Consider the following 21,208-nt stretch of genomic DNA (forward strand, 5'->3'; position numbering starts at 1 on the left):
CAAAGCTTTCAATCTACACAGAAAAAAAGGTTGGAATACAGCACTCAGTAGTGAGATGGTGCACTGCACGAGCCAGGGTACCACCAAGCCCTTCAATAAATCCAAAATAAAGAAGCAGAGCGTGAAATAAACTCACCTTACCATTTGAGTGCGGAGCCTCTGCTTTATTTTAAGCTTTCAATCTAGACATTTTTAGACAGAGCAGGGGGATAGGGACAATATTACTGACAGGCAGGCTGATAGTAAACAGACAGACCCAAACGGGAGGTCGTATATATGAATATGGTTTAAGAAAATAGCCCTACTTGTCCTTAAAAAGCAATACATGATTTGTGTGGTACTTATGGTTAAACAAGGATATAGCAAAAATGTTAAAAATGCTGTCATTCACAAGCATAAAATGCATTTGTTACACTGACAAAAAAAACAAGTAAAATTTGTATTTTTATTTTTTAAATTATGATTTACTATGCTTTGATTAATAGACAAATATTGCACACAAGTACAGAACAGTAAAGGAATTAAAGTAAAAATAAAGAATTTACAACCCAAGTCCCCTGTACCCTTTTATATTCATATGCAAAAGGCAGAGTAATCTGAAGATATTTCTTCACTATACATCAGTTTCTAATCCCCATAGCATCTGTTGTTCTCAAGCACAATCCGAACTTCATACTGGTAAATTATGCAACAAAGGGTAGTCCAAACCGACCATGTCACGCCTTGCATTGATAGGAGGCAGCTTGAAAGCACTTTTTAAAATTAAGAAACAGAAATAGAAAACTGAATACTACAGTGCAATAACTGCTGCTAAACATTAGGTTGCAAGTTTTTCAAATTTCCATAACATTTTTGCTGCTTTATTTTTTTTTTTTATTGTGGTGGGAAATAAGGCTGCTGTGGGTATGGATAGCCAGGCTGCTGGGCTGGGTAGGGTGCCTGTCCAGATGGTGGTTGGTACATATATGGAGGCATAGTTTGCTGGCTATACATATAAGGGTTGTAACCAACAGGCATTGGCATTCCATAATACCTATTAAAGAAACAATGGAAATGGTAAGCATTACATTGTAATTATTTATACAACAAAGTATTTTTCTTGCATTGTTTAACAAATTATTATATTAAAACGGTTAAGTAGACTACACACTAACCTAACACATTGATCTTGCACACGTATGAAAATATAATTATTCATGATTACTATCTTGTCTTAAAATCTTAAATTAATTTACAGCAGCTGGGGCTTTTAGTCTATAGTTTAAAAAAATCATCTTTTCGTTGAACATGGAATAACTTTCATCATTCTATATGTTCAACTAGTTACCTCATTGTCCAAGGCATTCCTTTTTAGTAAACCCAACTTTTAACCCAAAACCTTCTTCAGCTTCCTACAAACGCTTTCTGCCAAGGACATGTTTGTTTCTTAATAGTCAAAAAACTCAGGGTCTTTTCTATGGCAGGAGAGGGTTTTGGAAATCAAGCATTCTGTTGTTCATATATTTTCGGCTGTTGATTCAGCAAAGTCAGTGTTGCCATCAGCAACATGTCAGAATGCCGCTTCCAGCAACTCAGTCATAATGCAGTTTTAAGGAACCAGGATCTAATTTGGTCATGACACACATGCATTCACTACCATAAATATTTACCAAATCATATATATACCACCACTGCAAACTCTGACTTGGGGAGAAAGTGACCTTTCCTATGGTATACCTGTAAAGTGAGTTTGTAATAAACACACAATGCTTATTTTAGTCTATAATTACAGTTGTGGGATTATTAAGTGTGCAGAAATGCAAAAACTTGGTTTGGAGTATCCACTTTAAGATCTACAAGCACCATACTTGGGAAGACCTATTGGATACCAGCATGCAACTCAGCTAGGGAGAGCTGTACATTACGGTCAGTTATTTTAAACACAATATATTTATCTGCCCACAACACACTATTTTGTGCCACATATGTTACTAGTCAAGTTTGTCATAAAATGTGTCTCTCTCAATACATGATTATTATATGTTTATGTTATACCCAACATGGTATATATCTGATGTGGCAATATAAATTGTTTCTTCTTGTAATTTACCGTAAGAGATGCACGGAGATCCATAACTAGGACAGATTACTGCTTGTTTGAACACAAATGATTTTATTAAATTCAACCACAGTTTATTATTGTGTCAATTCTTAGTTGCCTGTTTGAAAAGTATTTCAGATGAAAACTCTGAATGAATCCTACTTACCCTGTATATCCAGGATAGGTTGGATAAGGTGGCCCTTGTGCCTGTGTAGGAATAATGTTGGTAGGATTTTGTGAAGGTGTTGAAGTTGAAACAGTAGAGGAAGGTGATGGAGTACTCATCTGTGAAGCGCTAACTGGAGCTGGAGCAGTTGCAGGAATTGATGGTGGAGGAGGGCGGGGTGGAGGTTGTTTGCCAGCCTATGGGATGTTTAATAAAAATAAATACATTAACAAAATTATTGTGGAATATAAAATACTAATTTTTAAAATCAGATAATGTAACATCAATTGGCAACAACCACACGCTTCATACAGGGGTATAATTTTATGTTTTAAAAGAAGAAATAGATAATAAGTGCTCCAGAAAATCCATAGTCGCAGCTAAAAACGTAGAAGATTTCTTTTTAGGCAAACGCATATAAAAATAAAATAAAAAAAATAAAAAAAAAAGTCTTTCAGAGCATGCAAACTTCACCCCTTAAGGACCAGGCTTTTTGCACCCTTTTTTTTCAGGACAGTGACTTTCTTCCTACCATAATTCACTGAAAATAAAATACAAATATAACAAAATATAAAAAATATAATAAAATGGTGAAAATTTTTTAAAAAAGGACTCCCTCACTTCTATTTGAAACATCTTTTACTCACCTACAAAAATGAATGAAAAAAAATAGATTCTACTATTTGTTCTGAGTTTAGAAAGACTCAATGTTTATATGTTTTTTGGCAAGTTATAGGGCTAAAAGTACAAGCAGCGTTTTGCTATTTCAAAACCATTTTCTTCCCATTTCCAGTTTGGGTCTTTGAAGCCAGCCAATTCAATTTACCCGTCATGTGTTGTTCATCTGAGGTTGTATTTACTAATTTTTAGACCTGCTAAGGAACAGATGAATGCTATTAGGTCCCGATTTGTAAAACCATACAATTCAAAGAGGTGCACTCTTTTTCACACAGCTGTATATTTGAGAACTAGACACTCCCAGGGTATTTCAAATAGCGGTATTTTACCACTTTCCATGGGTATGAATTTACAGCTCTTGTTATGGGTCACTGCCAAACACCACAACAGGTGTTTAGTAACATCCCTTGGGTACAGTGATAGCACCCATGCATAGGTTTGTTGGATTGCTTGGGGGGGGGCTAAAAGGCCACATTTGGAAGAAGCAGTTTTTTCTTTTTGACATCTGGTCAGTCTGCGCCCATGTCCAATTTGTGACATCTTTGAACCCAGCCAATTAAATGTTACCTCATCAAACCATACTTTTTTTTTTTTTTAAAAACAAACTAGACATCCCATGGATATTTCAAATGCGAGTATTTTAAGTCTTTCCGTGCCTGGATTTTTGGGAATCTACAGCGGTAATTTTAGCATGTGCTCATATTTTTTTATTTTTTTATTTTTTACATTTTATTGGAACTTCATGGTTCCCCTGGTGGTGACATCACTGCATAATTATTTACCACATTTTATTTATTTTTTCTATTTTACTAATTACATTGTGACTTGCATGGTATAATACACTACTTGCATTCATTCAACATGCCAAGTTCTCAGGAAGGTCTGGAGAGACCCTCTTGGAAACGTGTATACTTTATAATTATTTAGATTCCAGAGGGAGTGGTGCACTTAGAGAACCTGCAGGGGTCTGATGAACAGCTGCTATGATCATACCTACTAATACGAATACAGGGCTTGAAAGTTTTGTCATCGAAAGGTACGATATAGCTACAACAGGGATTGCTGGGATACATAGTTACACAAGCTGAAAAAAGACATGCGTCCATGAAGTTCAGCCTTTCCCATATCTGTTGATCGCTGTTGATCCAAAAGAAGGCAAAAAAAACCCTTAAAAAACAAGTTTGTGGCTCTTTCAAATTTTGCAACAAACTAGGGCTGCAACTAACGATTATTTTAATAATCGATTAGTTGGCCGATTATTTTTTCGATTAATCGATTAATCGGATAAAAAAATGAATGTAAATTTTTCATTTATTTAAAATAATTTACTAAACAAATGATGTTAAATACAAACAGCAGAATAAAAAAAACTTTGATAATACATTTCTTGTCTTTATTTCCCAACCAGCCCCCCAATATATGCACATTTGAGCCCAGGCTTGCTACGCTGCCTCCCAGACATGCCATGCTGCCCCCCCACATATGCCACGCTGCCTACCACAGCACTCCACACTGCCTCCCACATATACCACACCACGCTGCGTCCCACATATGCCACTCCACGCTGCCTCCCACATCTGCCACGCTGCCTCCCACATCTGCCACTCCACTCTACCCCCCACATGCCACTGTGCCTGATACGCCTTATACCCCCTGAAACACCACTCCATCCTCCCCAGACATGCCACGCCATGCTGCCTCCCATATCTGCCACTCCACAATGCCTCCCACATCTGCCACTCCACAATGCCTCCCACATCTGCCACTCCACGCTGCCTCCCACATCTGCCACTCCACGCTGCCTCCCACATCTGCCACTGTGCCTGATACGCCTTATATCCCCTGATACCCCACTCCATCCTCCCCAGACATGCCACTTCTCTACCCCCAGATATGCCACTCTACCCCCAGATATGCCTTATACACCCTGATACACCACTCCGTCCTCCCCAGACATGCCACACTGCCCTCCCCACATATGCCTTATATACTGTATATGCCTTATACCCCCAGATATGTCACTTCACTGCCCCCAGGATTTATATTCCCCTAAATTAACCCTAAACTCCCCATTAACCATAACTGCCCCTAAATTAACCCTTAACACCCCCTTAACCACAGCATCCCCTAAATTAACCCTAAAGACCCCATCAACCACAGCATCCCCTAAATTAACCCTAAACACACCATTAACCACAACTGCCTCAAATTAACCCCAAACACCCCATTAACCACAGCTGCTCCTAAATTAACCCTAAACACCCTATTAACATAACTGCCCCTAAATTAACCCTAAACACCCAATTAACCATAACTGCCCCTAAATTAACCCTAAACACCCCACTAACCATAACTGCCCCTAAATTAACCCCCACCTCCCCTAACTTTCAGTAGCCCAAATATATATATATATATATATATATATATATATATACATACACATATACACATTATATATATATATATATATATATATACACACATATACATATATACACATACACATTATATATATATATACATATATACATATATACATATACTTACAGTTAGATGAGTGTCACAGCCATGTAGTTCTGGCCTGGAGAAGGAAGGGGCGGGGCCAGTTGTCACAGTGATTACAGGGAGGGGGAGTAAGTAGGAGCTGCTGCTGTGAGACGGTGAGTCAGACTAAACGGATTATATAATGAGGGGGATTTTTCAGAGCGTTTGCTCTGAAAAAACCCTCATTTTATAATCGATAATAATCGATTCAACTAATCGATAATGAAATTCGTTGCCAACGAATTTCATTATCGATTATTATCGATTTTATCGATTAGTTGTTGCAGCCCTACAACAAACTAAGGGGAAAAAATTCTTCTTGACCCCAGAATGGCAGTCAGATCTCTCCTTGGATCCAAAAGATGTTTCCCCATAATTTTAAAATGATATCCCTGAATATGATGTTTTTGCAAGTATTCATCCAGTTTCTGTTTAAATGTCAGTACAGACTCTGATAAAACTACCTCTGCAGAGGTAAAAAAAAAAAAACCCTTACCTTTGCCTTAGACTAAATCTCCTTTCTTCCAGTATAAATGTGACCACGTGTCCTGTGCATAGTCCTGTTTACAAATAGGTTTCCAGACAATGGTTTGTATTGGCCCCGAATATATTTATATAATGCTATCATATCCCCTCTGAGGCCCCGTTTTTCTAAACAGATTTGAATTAGTTAACCTTTCTTCATAACTAAAGTGTTCCATTCCTTTTATTAATTTTGTAGCCTGCCTCGGCACCTTTTCCAGTGCTATAATATCCTTCTTTAGAATAGGTGCCCAAAATTGCACAGCATAATCAAGGTGTGGTCTTACCATTGATTCATAAAGATGCAAAATTATATTTTTTTTCACACAAATTGATGCCCCTTTTTATACATGACAATACCTTACAGGCCTCAGCAACTGCTGACTGACATTGCACATTGTTGCCTAGTTTGTTGTCTATAACAATTCCCAAATCCTTTTAATTTGTTATCTGTAATTCACAACTATTTATGGTGCAAATTGCTTGTGCATTCCTTACTCCCGAAGTGCATTAAATGTAATCTGCCATTTGTCTGCCCAGTCCCCCAGTCTAGCTAAATCCCTCTGAAGCAAAGTAATATCCTGCTTCTCCTGTCATCTGCAAACACAGAAACATGGCTTCCAATGCCTATTGCAAGATCATTTATAAATAAACCCTGAGGGACAGCACTTACCACTTTTGTCCAGCTTGAAAAATTACCGTTTGACAACTAGGATCTCTAGTAATAAGTAAGGGTTTAAGCAAAAAGCCCTACTTGCCTTGAAGAAAAAAAAATGTGTGGGTACATAAAAAATAATGAGGTAAACTGGAGCTGAATGAAGCCATAGGAAAACAGAAGTATTGTTCAGATGTAAAACAGCCAAGGTCCCTGAGGGGTAAAACACATCGCTACACAAAGCATTTTGGTCTCTCTTTCACAGTTTTTATGCTCATGAACTAAGTGGCACTTCCATCTAAAGTTTAATAAATCCAAAAGACAAAATATATTACATGAGCATAAAAATGTGTTGAAGCATATAACCTCACAGAATATTTAACTGATGTCTAATTCCACCTAGAGATTGTAGAGTGTATGGGAAACATGCCCAAACTGACAAACATATTTTATTTTGCCCACTATTATAAAAGCCAAGATTGGGCTGTACTGTGTCTGTATTGTCATAAAAAGAAAACCATTTACTTTCAAAACTTGATAGTAGAACTTTTGTGCTGTACATGAAGGTGGCTCATGTCTTCTGTAAAAACATGGGTGAATTATGAAAATTCAGGTAATTAAACTTACAAAGACAGTCCGAGGGGCTGGCGTTGGAGTAGATGATGCTGTAGAAGATGCCGGAGTAGAAGAGGGTGTAGTCTGATAACTTGGTGCTGTAGGAAATGATGGTGCACTTGGTTCTCTTGCAATGCTTTGTTGTAAGTCTCTGCAAAATAATATTAAAAATATATTAAAATATTAGAACTACTTAAATATTATGCTTTATCTAAACGCATGGTTTTACAAAAGATTTGTATGACGGAACGTAAAAAGCGATCACTCAATATTCACAACCACCACTTAACCACACACAAAAATATAAAAAGAGTATTTTTAAAGTGACTGATTATATTTGCATTCCCCCGCCAGCAAAGCTAGAATTCACTGGATAGCCTAATGATTAATTATTTAGTTTAGATGGAGTCAAGCTTTGATGACCAGGCTATCGTTATATATTATACTATATTTATATCAAAATATCATCAATTGCTCTTAAACAAAAATAAATGCATTTCTGGTAACCCTCTATACAACGCATAGAATACTGCTTGAATAACTTTTCAAACAAATGCTGCTTTATATTTCTTCAGCTGTTCAGTCCATGAGATAGCCATAGCTAAGCATCATATTCCATATAGGTTATAGTTATGGGTTTACATAACCATTTGGCAGTTGTATAATCCTAGAAGCCACACTACCTCACCCTTGTCTGTAGAGTGGCATGAACATGTCCAGTGTCCTAAATAACGACAGTTTTATCAAAGTAAAGATTTAAGTAACATGTCCACTGGCACTATACTGTCTGAATAGGTTTTGACTAACTTCCCAACAAGAGACAGCTTAATGTCCATGTCCCACACTGACCATACCCAAGCTTACAGCAGCCTTCATGTGACTCCATTCCCAATTTTGGGCTAGAATTCACTGACCAAGAACAAGAAGCTATTAGAGGACAAACTAAGCTCTTGAGATTGTGGGTCATATACCAAGTCTTTTTTTGCCCTACAGAAGTAACATTTTTACTGAATATAGAGCAAAACCCACTAAACAAATATTGGCCGTAAGATGAGCTCCCTCACTCATGATCCTGTAGTAACCTGGGACAGATATTTCTCAAATTGGTCAGATTATGTAGTTTTTCAGGCAATCATCGTGATATGTTATTAATTAAAATGGTCTATTCTCAGAGATTGTGGTGACTTTTGCAGTACTGAGACATCTTCTAGATAAGCTCATCCAGCTCTGCCTTTCTTCAGATGGAAGGGTACTTTTGCTGTTCTTGGAAACCACATTTAAATTTCATGCTTTCAGCCAATGGGCTTTCCTTGCCTCTGTGAAAAGGCCCATATAACTAGAATTCATCTCTAAGGCCTTATATACTACATCATTAAAAACTCACTTGCCAGTCCTATCTTATCAGTGTCTTTTGCCAATACTATCTGAGGTATGTGTTTTTCAACTTATCTACTTGTGAGATTCAAATCACGTGGGGTCTACCTCCCACCATTACATAGAACACCAGCGGACTACACAAAATTAGAGCCACATGGTATGTTAAATCAAAAGTGGATACAGGAAAACCCAAATTTTGGGGGAAGGGGACAGCAATTCAACAATTTCCCATTTCCTATCTAAGGGAAGAATCAAATGAAAATCCCTGGACAGATCTTTTGGGAATATCAACCCTTGCTCCATTATACATTGGGATACTGGGAAACACTTCTTTCTTGACCCTCCTCTTCCATCTTAGACATCTGTCTGACTTTTTAAATCAATTTAGGGAAATTGTCAGTGGAAGTCGTCTCAACAAGGATATGTTTAGGCCACTGGAGTTATGGACATTGCAATGTGCCCAGTTATGCTGGGACAGAAAATGTCCTTCTTCCAACTGGTGCCACAAAAGTTGGAAAAATACAATTGTCTAAAATGAATTTGTATGCTGTAGCATTAACATTACCCCCCTTCACTGGAACTTAGGCCTAGCCTAGCCCAAATCCTGAAAAACAGCCCCCGACCATTATCCCTCCTCCAACTTAACTGTGGTAGGCACTATGCATTCTGGTAGGTAGTGTCTTTCAGATTTCCAGAAGTGTAATACACCACTCCAGAGAACACTGCGCCAGAGTCCAGTATCTGTATATTTACACCTGTCCAGCCAACACCTGGCACTGCGAATAATGATCTTCGGCTTGCCTGCAGCTGCTCAACCGTGGAATCCCATTTCATGAAGCTCCAGATGCACATCGATTGTGCCGATGTTGCTTCCAGAAGCCGTTTGGAACGTTGAGTGTGCATGATCTACTACTTCATGGCTGAGCGGTTGTTACTACTAGACGTTTTCACTTCATGAAAACCGCAGTTAAGTTGACTGTGAACATCTAGCAAGGTTAGAAATTCTTAACTCCCTTAGGGCGGACCTTAAGTCCTGGTCCAAAAAAAACGTTTGGGAGAGTTGCCATTCTTAAAATGAATGTGCTCCCAATTGACATACCTAGGGTGTTTTTCAAACAGCATAAGACAATGTTACTGGAGTTTGTGTGTCAGGGTCAGAGGTCTGACCTAGAGATGGGGGGGGTATGGGTCTCCCAGACCTTGAGGTATATTATAAGTCTGTGACGGCAGCTAGGGTAGTTGACTGGACATGTCGGTCACCTAGTCTATCAATGGAGTAGAGATATATTTCGGTCCCTGTCCAGGTGGTGGCCTGGCATCCATGGCAGTGAGGGTATTGCGGCTCAGGAGACCACTCAACAGTCCCTCTGACGTTAAAGGTGTGGACAGAATTTACTAATAAGACAGGGTTGACCCACGCTTCGTTGTTACTTTCACCCACTACACATAATCAAGCTTTTCCCTTTGGACAGCAAAGAGGAGCCCTGGCCGTTTGGGGCATGTTCTTGATAAAGGGAACCTGAAACCCATGGTAGTTCTCTCCCCTGAGGGTGCATGGGCATATACGACCATATATATATATATATATATATACTTGCATATCAGCTCACGCATTATATCCACACTTTACAGCAGACCATGACTTAATCCAGATATCCCGACTAGGCTTTTATCCATGATATAGCGGGCGATTGATGAGGGGACCTGGGGTTCAGTGGCTTACTTTCTTGGGATATGGGCATTAGCTTAGGGACAAAATCTTTATAATTACACAGAAATGCTCTATTTCAGTGGCTAGTCAGAAGATGGCATAGAAACTCCTCACTAGGTGGTACCAGGTTCCCTTGGATCTACATAAGATATTCCCTGAAAGATCAGATAGGTGTTGGTAGCGTCTGGAGGATCGGTGATTGTACCTACACATCTGGTGGGGTGGCTCGAAACTTGGATCCTTTTGGGAAGTTGTAATTAAAGCCCTGAAAAGTGTTGCAGACCCAGAGTTTGAGGTAAATCCAGCTTTGGTATTGTTGCACCATACACCCAGATCTTTGGGATACTATAGAAGATCGCTGACAGTCCACCTGCTCAATGCGGCGGAAGCGGTCATACCTGGGCATTGGAAGCAGACATCGGCCCCACTATGGGAGAGTGGGTGAAAGAGGTGGATAGGATACAGGTGATGGAAAATATGGCCCAGACATTAAGAGGCGCAGGGGCAGATAGTGAGATGAAATGGCTTGTGTGGTGTCAATTCCTGGGATCGGGACAAGTAGGGGTTATCTAAATGACACACGCGAGAGGCTGGTGGAGTCCTGGAGCTGGATGTTCAGAATGTCTGTTTGCCCATCCAGTATATGATGTTCTGACTTTCAAAGGTTTTCTGTATTATGTTTTGGCTTTGTTTTATGTTTGTTTAGTTTGCATTAGTACCATTTAACTGGCAGGCTCATAAAAATAATTTTACTCTATGTATTGTATCCTGGCAATATAATGTGATGTATTATTTGTGATGCTCATCATATACCACTCTGCCTCCTCCCCCTCCCATACACCACTCTGGCTCCTCCCCCTCCCATACTCCACTCTGCCTCCTTCCCCTCCCATACACCACTCTGCCTCCTCCCCCTCCCATACACCACTCTGCCTCCTCCCCCTCCCATACATCACTTAGGCTCCACCCCTCCCATACATCACTTTGCCTCCTCCCCCTTCCATACACCACTTTGCCTCCTCCCCCTCCCATACTCCACTCTGCCTCCTCCCCCTCCCATACTCCACTCTGTCTCCTCCCCCCTCCCATACACCACTCTGGCTCCTCCCCTCTCCCATACAACTCTGGCCCCTCCCCCTCCTATACTCCACTCTGGCTCCCCCCCTCCCATACTCCACTCTGCCTCCTCCCCCTCCCATACTCCACTCTGCCTCCCTCCCCCTCCCATACTCCACTCTGCCTCCCTCCCCTCCCATACTCCACTCTGCCTCCCTCCCATACTCCACTCTGCCTCCCCCCATACTCCACTCTGCCTCCCCCCATACTCCACTCTGCCTCCCTCCCATACTCCACTCTGTCACCTCCCCCTCCCATACTCCACTCTGCCTCCTCCCCCTCCCATACTCCACTCTGCCTCCTCCCCCCTCCCATACTCCACTCTGCCTCCTGTCAGCAACGGATCTTCACTAGACAAGGACTTTCACTGCAGCTTCATAGAAGCCACAGTGTAAGTGAAGTGCAGTAACGGAGGCTGTCTGTGCGATGCAGACACTCACAGGCTGACAGAGAATCATCCTCTCTGTCAGCTGGTGGGGGTCTGCATCGCACAGACAGCCTCCGTTACTGTCAGTAACGGAGCCGGGTAGAGAGGCAGAGTGGCGTATGGGAGGGGGAGGAGCCACAGTGGTGTATGGGAGGGTGGCTCCCATACACCCTTCTGACTCCTCCCCCCTCCCATACACCGCTCTGCCTCTCTACCCGGCTCTGTTACTGACAGTAACGGAGGCTGTCTGTGCGATGCAGACCCCCACCAGCTGACAGAGAGGATGATTCTCTGTCAGCCTGTGAGTGTCTGCATCGCACAGACAGCCTCCGTTACTGCACTTCATTTACACTGTGGCTTCTATGAAGCTGCAGTGAAAATCCTTGTCAGTAACGGAGCCGGGAGAGAGGCAGAGTGACGTATGGGAGGGGGAGGAGTCAGAGGGGTGTATGGGAGGAGGGAGAGAGACGGAAGTGAGAGACCGGCCGACAGTGAGGGGAATACAGGTCTCCTGCAGCGTTGCGGGGGATCTGGATTCTGGTGTTATAATCCGATCTCTGTTTGAGATCGGATTATTATAAGGAGAGGAGTTTTTCAGAGCATTTACTCTGAAAAAAAACCTTTTTTTTATAAAATCGATAAAAATCGATTCGTTTAATCGATGATGAAATTCGTTGCCAACGATTTTCATAATCTATTATCGATTTTATCGATTAGTTGTTTCAGCCCTACTCTTCAGTATAACCCATTCTACTACCAATGTTTGTCTATGGAAACGACATTCGCTTGATTTTATCCACCTTTTAATGTGTGCGACTAAAACACCTAAACTCAATTAGGTGTCTCAATTTACTATGTACAGGTGAATCTTGATGTAAAGGGGTGTGTATGTATGTATGTGCCAAACAAATTATTTGTAATCACTGGGGGGGGGAGCGACACAGATCTTGAAAATGGAGATAGCGCAGAAATGAGAGGGGCTTCAGATCAGAACAAGGGGGGTGGAGATGGGGGGAGGGGCAATATCAGAACAGAGGAGGTATGTATTAATAAAAACTCTCACAAAGAGACTCAGGGTAATATTAAATGTATGCTTGCTAATGCAAGGAGCCTAAATAACAAAATGGGAGAACCAGAGGCAATAGCATACACTAAGCAATATGATATAATAGGCATAACAGAAACATGGTGGGATGAGACCCATGACTGGACAGTTAACTTACAAGGCTATATGTTCTATAGGAAGGAGAGAAAAAGCAGGAAGGGAGGAGGAGTATGCTTGTATGTTACCAACGAGCTAAAGTCAAATATTAAGCATCTTGAAGACAAGGGAAATGTGGAAGCTTTATGGGTAGATATCAACTTGGGGCAAAAAAGGAAAAGAACTAATGGTTGGGATATGTTATAAAACCACCTAATGTTAATAATGATGAGGAAGAGCAGCTGTTAGAGCAAATTGAGAAGACTGCACATCTGGGTAACACGTTTATTATTGGAGATTTTAATTACCCGGACATAAATTGGGATAGAGGGACTAGTAGTTCTGCAAGGGGATTCAGGTTTTTGAACCTGTTAAATGACACCTTCATGTCACAACTGCTACAAGCACCAACTAGAAAGGATTCTTGTCTGGATCTGGTGATAAACAATGTTGATCTTGTGTAACATTCAAGTGGGGGAGCACTTGGGTAATAGTGATCACAATACAGTCTCTTGAAATAAACTCAAAAAAGAAATTGCCCATGGGGAATACTAAAACATATAATTTTAAGAAGGCCAATTTCAATAAGATAAGGGCAGCTTTACAACTTATTGACTGGCAAGAACTCTTCAGGGATAAAAACTGGGTATTTTCAAACAAATATTAGCAGGGTACACTTCTCAGTATGTACCACTAGGAAACAAATATACAAGAAAAATTGAGACCAATGTGGCTTACTAGGGACGTTAAGCAGAAAATTAAAAATAAGAAAATGGCTTTTACAGCATTTAAATCAGACGAATCAAGGGCATCCTATAAAAGATATAAGGAAGCCAATAAAGCATGCAAAAAGGTGATTAGAAGGGCTAAACTAGAAAATGAGAGGGTGACTGCCAAAGAGAACAAAACTAACCCCCAAAAATTCTTTAAGTACATAAATTCTAAAAAAACCGAAAAAATGAAAAGTAGGTTCATTAAAAACAGAGAGGGGAGTGTTGGTCAAGGAGGACCAGGAAAAAGCAGAAACTTTAAATAACTATTTTTCCTCAGTATATATTAAAGGAAGAACCTATAGCAATGGATATACATAGGACTACTGAAAAAAAAATCTGCAGTCAAACTGTGATTGGATGGCTCAGGACAAGGTGCTGCAGCAACTAAAGAAAATTAATGTTAAAGCTCTGGGGCCTGACGGTATTCACCCATGAGTACTTAAGGAGCTGAGTCAGGAAATAAGCGAACCTCTGTTTCTAATCTTTCGGGATTCTTTTCTTTCAGGAATTGTACCAGAGGATTGGAGGAAGGCAGATGTGGTTCCTATTTTCAAAAAGGGTTCAAACTCTGTGCCCAGAAATTACAGACCTGTGAGCTTAACTTCTGCTGTTTAGGGATAATATTCAAGAATTCATTGGGAAGAACAGTTTTAGCAAAAATCAGCATGGTTTTATGAAACATAGGTCCTGTCAAACTAATTTAATTGCATTCTATGAAGAAGTAGGTAGAAGTGTAGATCAGGGTATTACAGTGGATGTAATTTACATGGATTTTGCCAAGGCGTTTGACACGGTTCCACACAATAGGTTAGTATTCAAACTGAAGGAAATTGGTCTAGATGCAAATTCTTGTTCTTGGGTAGAACACTGGCTTAGAGATAGAGAACAGAGAGTTGTTATAAATGGTACATTTTCAAGCTGGTCAAAAGTGGTAAGTGGTGTCCCTCAGGGTTCTGTTCTGGGACCAATTTTATTCAACATATTTATAAATGACCTGGCAGTAGGCGTTGAAAGTCATGTTTGTGTTTGCAGATGACACTAAACTAGGTAAAGTAATACAGGACGAGCGGGATATTACAGTGCTGCAGAGGGACCTAGATAGACTGGGGGACTGGGCACACAAATGGCAAATGAAATTCAATGTAGATAAATGTAAAGTTATGCACTTCGGGGTACGGAACGCACAAGCAACCTACACCCTAAATGGTAGTGAATTAGGGGTAACGACAAATGAGAAGGATTTGGGAATTGTTATAGACCACAAACTAGGCAACAATGTGCAATGTCAGTCAGCAGTTGCTAAGGCCAGTAAGGTATTGTAGTGTATAAAAAGGGGCATCAAGTCGCGGGATAAAAATAATTTTGCCTCTGTATAAATCAATGGTAAGGTCGCACCTTGAATATGCGGTGCAATTTTGGGTACCTATTCTAAAGAAGGATATCATAGCACTAGAAAGGGTGCAGAGGCGGGCTACAAAGTTAATAAAAGGAATGGAGCACTATAGTTATGAAGAAAGGTTAACAAATTTAAATCTGTTTAGTTTAGAAAAACAGCGCCTCAGAGGGGATATGAAAGCATTATATAAATATATTCGGGGCCAATACAAACCATTGTGTGGAAATCTGTTCATAAACAGGACTATGCATAGGACACGTGGTCATGCGTTTAGACTGGAAGAAAGGAGATTTAGTCTAAGGCAGAGGAAAGGGTTTTTTTTACAGTAAGGACAATAAGGATGTGGAATTCTCTGCCTGTGGAGGTAGTTTTATCGGAGTCTGTACAGGCGTTTAAACAGCAGCTGGATGGATACGTGGAAAAACATAATATTCGGGGATATAATCTTTAATTATGGGTAAACAGCTTATTGATCCAAGGAGAAATCTGACTGCCATTTTGGGGTCAAGAAGGAATATTTTTTCCCTGGTTAGTGCAAAATTGGAAAGAGCGAAACTGGGGTTTTTTTTTTTGCCTTCTTTTGGATCAACAAACAAATTAACAGATATAGGAAAGGCTGAACTTGATGGACGCATGTCTTTTTTCAGCCTATATAACTTTGTAACTGGTCCTAGAATAAGAACGTCCATAGAGGACTTGATAGTTTCCATCATGAACTTTATCTGATGCACAAAACCATACAGATAGCAAAGGTCCACAATCAACCTTGGTTTTCCAGAAGCTTTTCAATAAAAATCTAGGAGCAGTCTCCCTCCCGATATTCTTCCCCAGGAACTGACACCAGGATTATCCTGGAACATTCAGACCACAGAAATCATAGCCTGTCTTCTTGACGTCAAGGTTTAGAATAATAAGAAAAAGGCTACCCTGTAGCACTGGGCAATGATGTTTAGAATACAGAAGCCTGAAGGCTAAGGCCAGGCTAATAGAAAACGTTGTACACTGAGCAAGAAAAGAGTTCTACAAAAGCCCTTATATAAAATATATTATTTTATTATTGTACAAAAAATTAGTAAAAAACATATATAAAGTATTTCATTATATAGACAACAGAGATTTAAAGAAGAAAATCAGAGCACATGGAGGAAATATGGCTGTATGTTGTATAAAGTGTCTCAAGTGCATATAAATCAACATAAGAATCATAAAGTGCTAAGTCATTTGGATATAATTGAATATTACTCTATATAGAGTGCATCTATCAAATATATGACCATCAAAAAGTGCATAATTAATAATACTCACTATGGAGTGCACCTCTTCACTTGATAAATATATAAAGCACTAACGACATCAATGCAAAGTCTACAGTTCAATACAATGATATAAATACTGTTCTAAGAGCGATATGCTCCTTACCCATATTGTCCACAAGGGGAAGTGGTGGACAATATGGGTAAGGAGCATATCGCTCTTAGAACAGTATTTATATCATTGTATTGAACTGTAGACTTTGCATTGATGTCGTTAGTGCTTTATATATTTATCAAGTGAAGAGGTGCACTCCATAGTGAGTATTATTAATTATGCACTTTTTGATGGTCATATATTTGATAGATGCACTCTATATAGAGTAATATTCAATTATATCCAAATGACTTAGCACTTTATGATTCTTATGTTGATTTATATGCACTTGAGACACTTTATACAACATACAGCCATATTTCCTCCATGTGCTCTGATTTTCTTCTTTAAATCTCTGTTGTCTATATAATGAAATACTTTATATATGTTTTTTACTAATTTTTTGTACAATAATAAAATAATATATTTTATATAAGGGCTTTTGTAGAACTCTTTTCTTGCTCAGTGTACAAAGTTTATAGGAGTTGCCCCCCTTTTGAGGATGTGATCCTTATACATGCCACAATATTTATAACATTATGTTATTTGTGAATAGTGTGGTTGGATTCTTTTGTGTTATAATAGAAAACGTTGCAGATGAGCACCAACTGGAAAAAGCCTTGCATCAGAATTTGTGGGAAGATGGCTTGCTGCCCAACTCCAACTCATCCCAAGCAGCCCCTGGAGCTATAGGGCTTTTATCTGGTTGAGGCGGGACCACAAATATATTCTTCTACATGGAAATCCCAAAAGGAGATGTTTAAAAGTTTTATAAATTTTAAATTTATGGAAAAGGGGGTAGATAAGTGGAACAAACTTCCACCAGTGGTAGAGGCTAATACAGTTCGGCACATCCAGAGATTAAGTTATCCTCTACTCATAATAGCCAAAAATTAGAAAGTACCAGAGGATTAATCTAGCTGTAGAAACCTCAAAGGATACCCAGGTAAAACCCAGGCCTCCATATATGCCTCCTTTAAAAGGAAAAGCTTCCTGGCCCTTTTGGACAAATTTAATTTCCTCTGCGCATGCTTTCATTCTTCCTTGATAATTGAGAGACCACATTTACGGCAAATGTCTTTGCCCTTCCAAAATACCACGAAAAGGATCGTCTGACTTTATCTTCAGTGTTGCACATGTAGGAGAAGTTAAGTTTGCCAACCTCATCAATAGGGAAGAAATAGGACTTCTCCACAAGACAACTCTTTGTATGCCAAGACTTCTAAATAGGAGAGGCACGAGAGGAACGTGGATTGTAGTTTGGATTTCATCCATCGCCTAAAAACTTTTCAAGTATGGTTTTTATACACAAAATAGCTAATTTCACCAAAGATGTATGTTGTCATAGAATAAGCAGGCCTAGCAGCAGTACAGTTGTGGCCAAAAGTTTTGAGAATGACACGACTATTGGTCTTCACAAAGTCTGCTGCTTCAGTGTTTTTTAGACATTTTTGTCAGATGTTACTATACTGAAGTAAAATTACAAGCATTTCAAAGTATCAAAGGCTTTTATTGACAACGTTGCTTATTCAAATGTCAATATTTGCAATATTGACCCATCTTTTTCAAGATCTCCGCAATCCACCCTGGCATACTGTCAATTAACTTCTGGGTCACATCCTGACTGATGGCAGCCCTTTCTTGCATTAGCAATGCTTGGAGTTTGTCAGAATTTGTGGGTTTTTGTTTTTCCACCCGCCTCTTGAGGATTGACCACAAATTCTCAATGGGATTAAGGTCTGGGGAGTTTCCTGCCCATGGACCCAAAAATTCGATGTTTTTTCCCAAGCCACTTGGTTATCACTTTTTGCCTTAGAGAAAGGTGCTCAGTCATACTGGAAAAGGCATTGTTCGTCCCCAAACTGTTCTTGGGTGGTTGGGAGAAGTTGCTCTTGAAGGATGTGTTGGTACCATTCTTTATTCATGGCTGTGTTCTTAGGCAAAATTGTAAGTAAGCCCACACCCTTGACTGAGAAGCAACCCCACACATGAATGGTCTCAGGATGCTTTGCTGTTGGCATGACACAAGACTTATAGTAGCTCTCACCTTGTCTTCTCTCGATGCACTTTTTATTTTCCAGATGTCCCAAACAATCTGAAAGGGGATTCAGAAAGTGACTTTACCCCAGTCCTCAGCAGAATTTCAGAAAGTGACTTTACCCTGTACCTTTTGCAGAATTTCAGTCTGTCCCTAATGTTTTTCTTGAGAAGTGGCTTCTTTGCTGCCCTTCCTGACACCAAGCCATCCTCCAAAAGTCTTTACCTCACTGTGCATGCAGATGCACTCACACCTGCCTGCTGCCATTCCTGAGCAAACTCTGCACTGGTGGCGCCCCAATCCTGCAGCTGAATCAACTTTAGGAGACGGTCTTGGCACTTCCTGGAGTTTCTTGGGCACCCTGACGCATTCTTCACAATAATTGAACCTACCTCCTTTAAGTTATTGGTGATCCGATAAATGGTTGATGTAGGTGCAATCTTACTAGCAGCAATACCCTTGCCTGTGAAGCTCCTTTTGTGCAAAACAATGCTGACAGCATGTGTTTCCTTGCATGTAACCATGGTTAACAAAGGAAGAACAATGATTTAGAGCACCACCCTTCTTTTAAAGCTTCCAGTCTGTTATTCTAACTCAATCAGCATAACAGAGTGATCTCCAGCATTGTCCACGACAACACTTTCACTTGTGTTAACAAGAGAATCACTGATAATAAATAAACCACATGATGTCAGCTGGTCCTTTTGGGGCAGGGATGAAATGCAGTGGAAATGTTTTTTTGGGGGAATTAAGTTCATTTTCATGGCAAAGAGGGACTTTGCAATTGATTGCAATTCATCTGATCACTTTTCATAACATCCTGGAGTATATGCAAATTGCCATCATCTAAAACGGAGGCAGCAGACTGAGAAAATATTTGTGTAGCTCCCAGAACTTTTGGCCATGACTGTATATGCCTCTTGTATGCCTAGTGAGAGAGCGGTAGACTGGACAGTCTTAAATGGAGATAAAAATCAGCTGCTTTAAAAACAAGGTTAAGATAAGTGGTTGGCACATGTTACAAAGGCTGAGGACGCAGTTTCAATATCGCCAGCATAAAGCTTCAGACCCAAGGATATGAGGCCACACCAAAGCCTCAGAAACTACCCAGTACTACTACATGAGCTTGCAGCACAGAGTTTCTTCTGCCCTGTCAATTCAAGTAGACTATCACAGTTCTGTTGTCGGACTGTACTGGAACCTCTTTCTTGTGTAGTTTATGATTCTAGGCATGATGAGTCAAAAAAAAATGTATATGCCAACTTGCTTCCGTCAGAGACTAGGCCGTGCTCTCTAGCCTAGCAAGTTGGTGTCTGTAGTCAATAGCAGGCATGCCAGGAGAGACTTTTGTGAGAGGGGGTAGGGTCTTTACCACTCACAAATGGAAAGCCTCATCCAGGACGGACAGGCAAAAGAGCCATCCCAGACCTTGAGACAGTGGAGGCATGAGTCACAGACATGCCATGAGCTGTCTGACATGATCCTTCCTGTGCAGGGAGGACAAACTTTTGTCTGGACAGTGTTAATGATGGTTCCCAGAAGGTCAATATGTGGCAATATTCTGGCTGAGATTTGTTCATGTTGATTATCTAACCAAGCAGATGACGCATCTGCAAATTCCTATAGATTTGGGCCTGCAGGGTCCATCAGTCAAAGACTCAGTCGGTCTTTAAGGTACAGAATTGCAAACATATTGCATAAAACTTGCACATTTATGCACCTACTGGTTGTTCACCTAACATTCTGAAATCTTTTTAACAATGTAATTCTTGTTGATTACATGTTTTGGCAGCAGGTGATTTTAAGTACTTACTTTAATAATTCATCTCTTTCTGTCTTGCGTGCAAATACAATGTCACTGCATTTGCCTTGAAACTTCAGAAGAATTTCTGTTAGATCATTGTAAAACTAAACGAAAAACGAAAACAATTGTTACGCATTCATTTGCATGTTACATTCTATATATTTGCATTTATTTTGCAGTTTTTATAGAACAGATCAATTTGAACTGACGGTAACTGCAACGACACCCAGATTATTGCTATTGAATAATTTTTTGACAAAACTTAATTACTTCAATGTTGGTGCTCCACAGGTCAAGCCTGTGAAGATCAAAGACACTTGTGTGTTATAGAAGCTGCATGACATAGTTTTGCTGAAATTGTGTCATTGAAGTGATTACCATGGAGCGATTGTGCAAAAAGGGGGAGGTTAGGGCTGGTCCCTTAATGTGGGGGAGAATTGAAGAAACCCTTGCCACTGAAGCTGCTTAAGGTTTACCGGCAATTGTGAAGTTAAGTCTCCATGATCGCTTTCGTGGGAGCGACTGCGCAGCTTCGCTGAAAAAAGATCTATCCTGCAGTGTAAGGAAAGGTCTTCCCTTGGCGCAGGGGAAAGTCTTCAAGGGCTCAAAGCTGCTGATCAGGCCAGAGAGTGGTGCTACCGACAATGCACGTAGCTGGCAGTTTAAGGTTTAACCATGTATGGGATATGCAGACGACT

The 21,208-nt window shown here is 40.1% G+C and overlaps 1 protein-coding gene across 2 annotated transcripts in view; it reads right to left on the reverse strand.

The window, feature by feature from the left end:
- Positions 1-431: 431 nt before the first annotated feature.
- Positions 432-21,208, reverse strand: part of PDCD6IP (programmed cell death 6 interacting protein) — a 51,173-nt gene continuing 30,396 nt past the window's right edge. For both annotated transcript variants that reach the window (XM_053467384.1, XM_053467383.1), the window contains exons 15-18: positions 20,520-20,614; positions 7,273-7,411; positions 2,247-2,443; positions 432-1,033 (exon numbers count right to left, since the gene is read on the reverse strand). In XM_053467384.1, coding sequence (XP_053323359.1) covers positions 874-1,033; positions 2,247-2,443; positions 7,273-7,411; positions 20,520-20,614 — 591 coding nt within the window. In that variant the 3' untranslated portion in view covers positions 432-873. The remainder of the gene's footprint in view (positions 1,034-2,246; positions 2,444-7,272; positions 7,412-20,519; positions 20,615-21,208) is intronic.

Source organism: Spea bombifrons, chromosome 5, assembly GCF_027358695.1.
Source record: "Spea bombifrons isolate aSpeBom1 chromosome 5, aSpeBom1.2.pri, whole genome shotgun sequence".
In the NCBI taxonomy this organism is placed as follows: Eukaryota; Metazoa; Chordata; class Amphibia; order Anura; family Pelobatidae; genus Spea; species Spea bombifrons.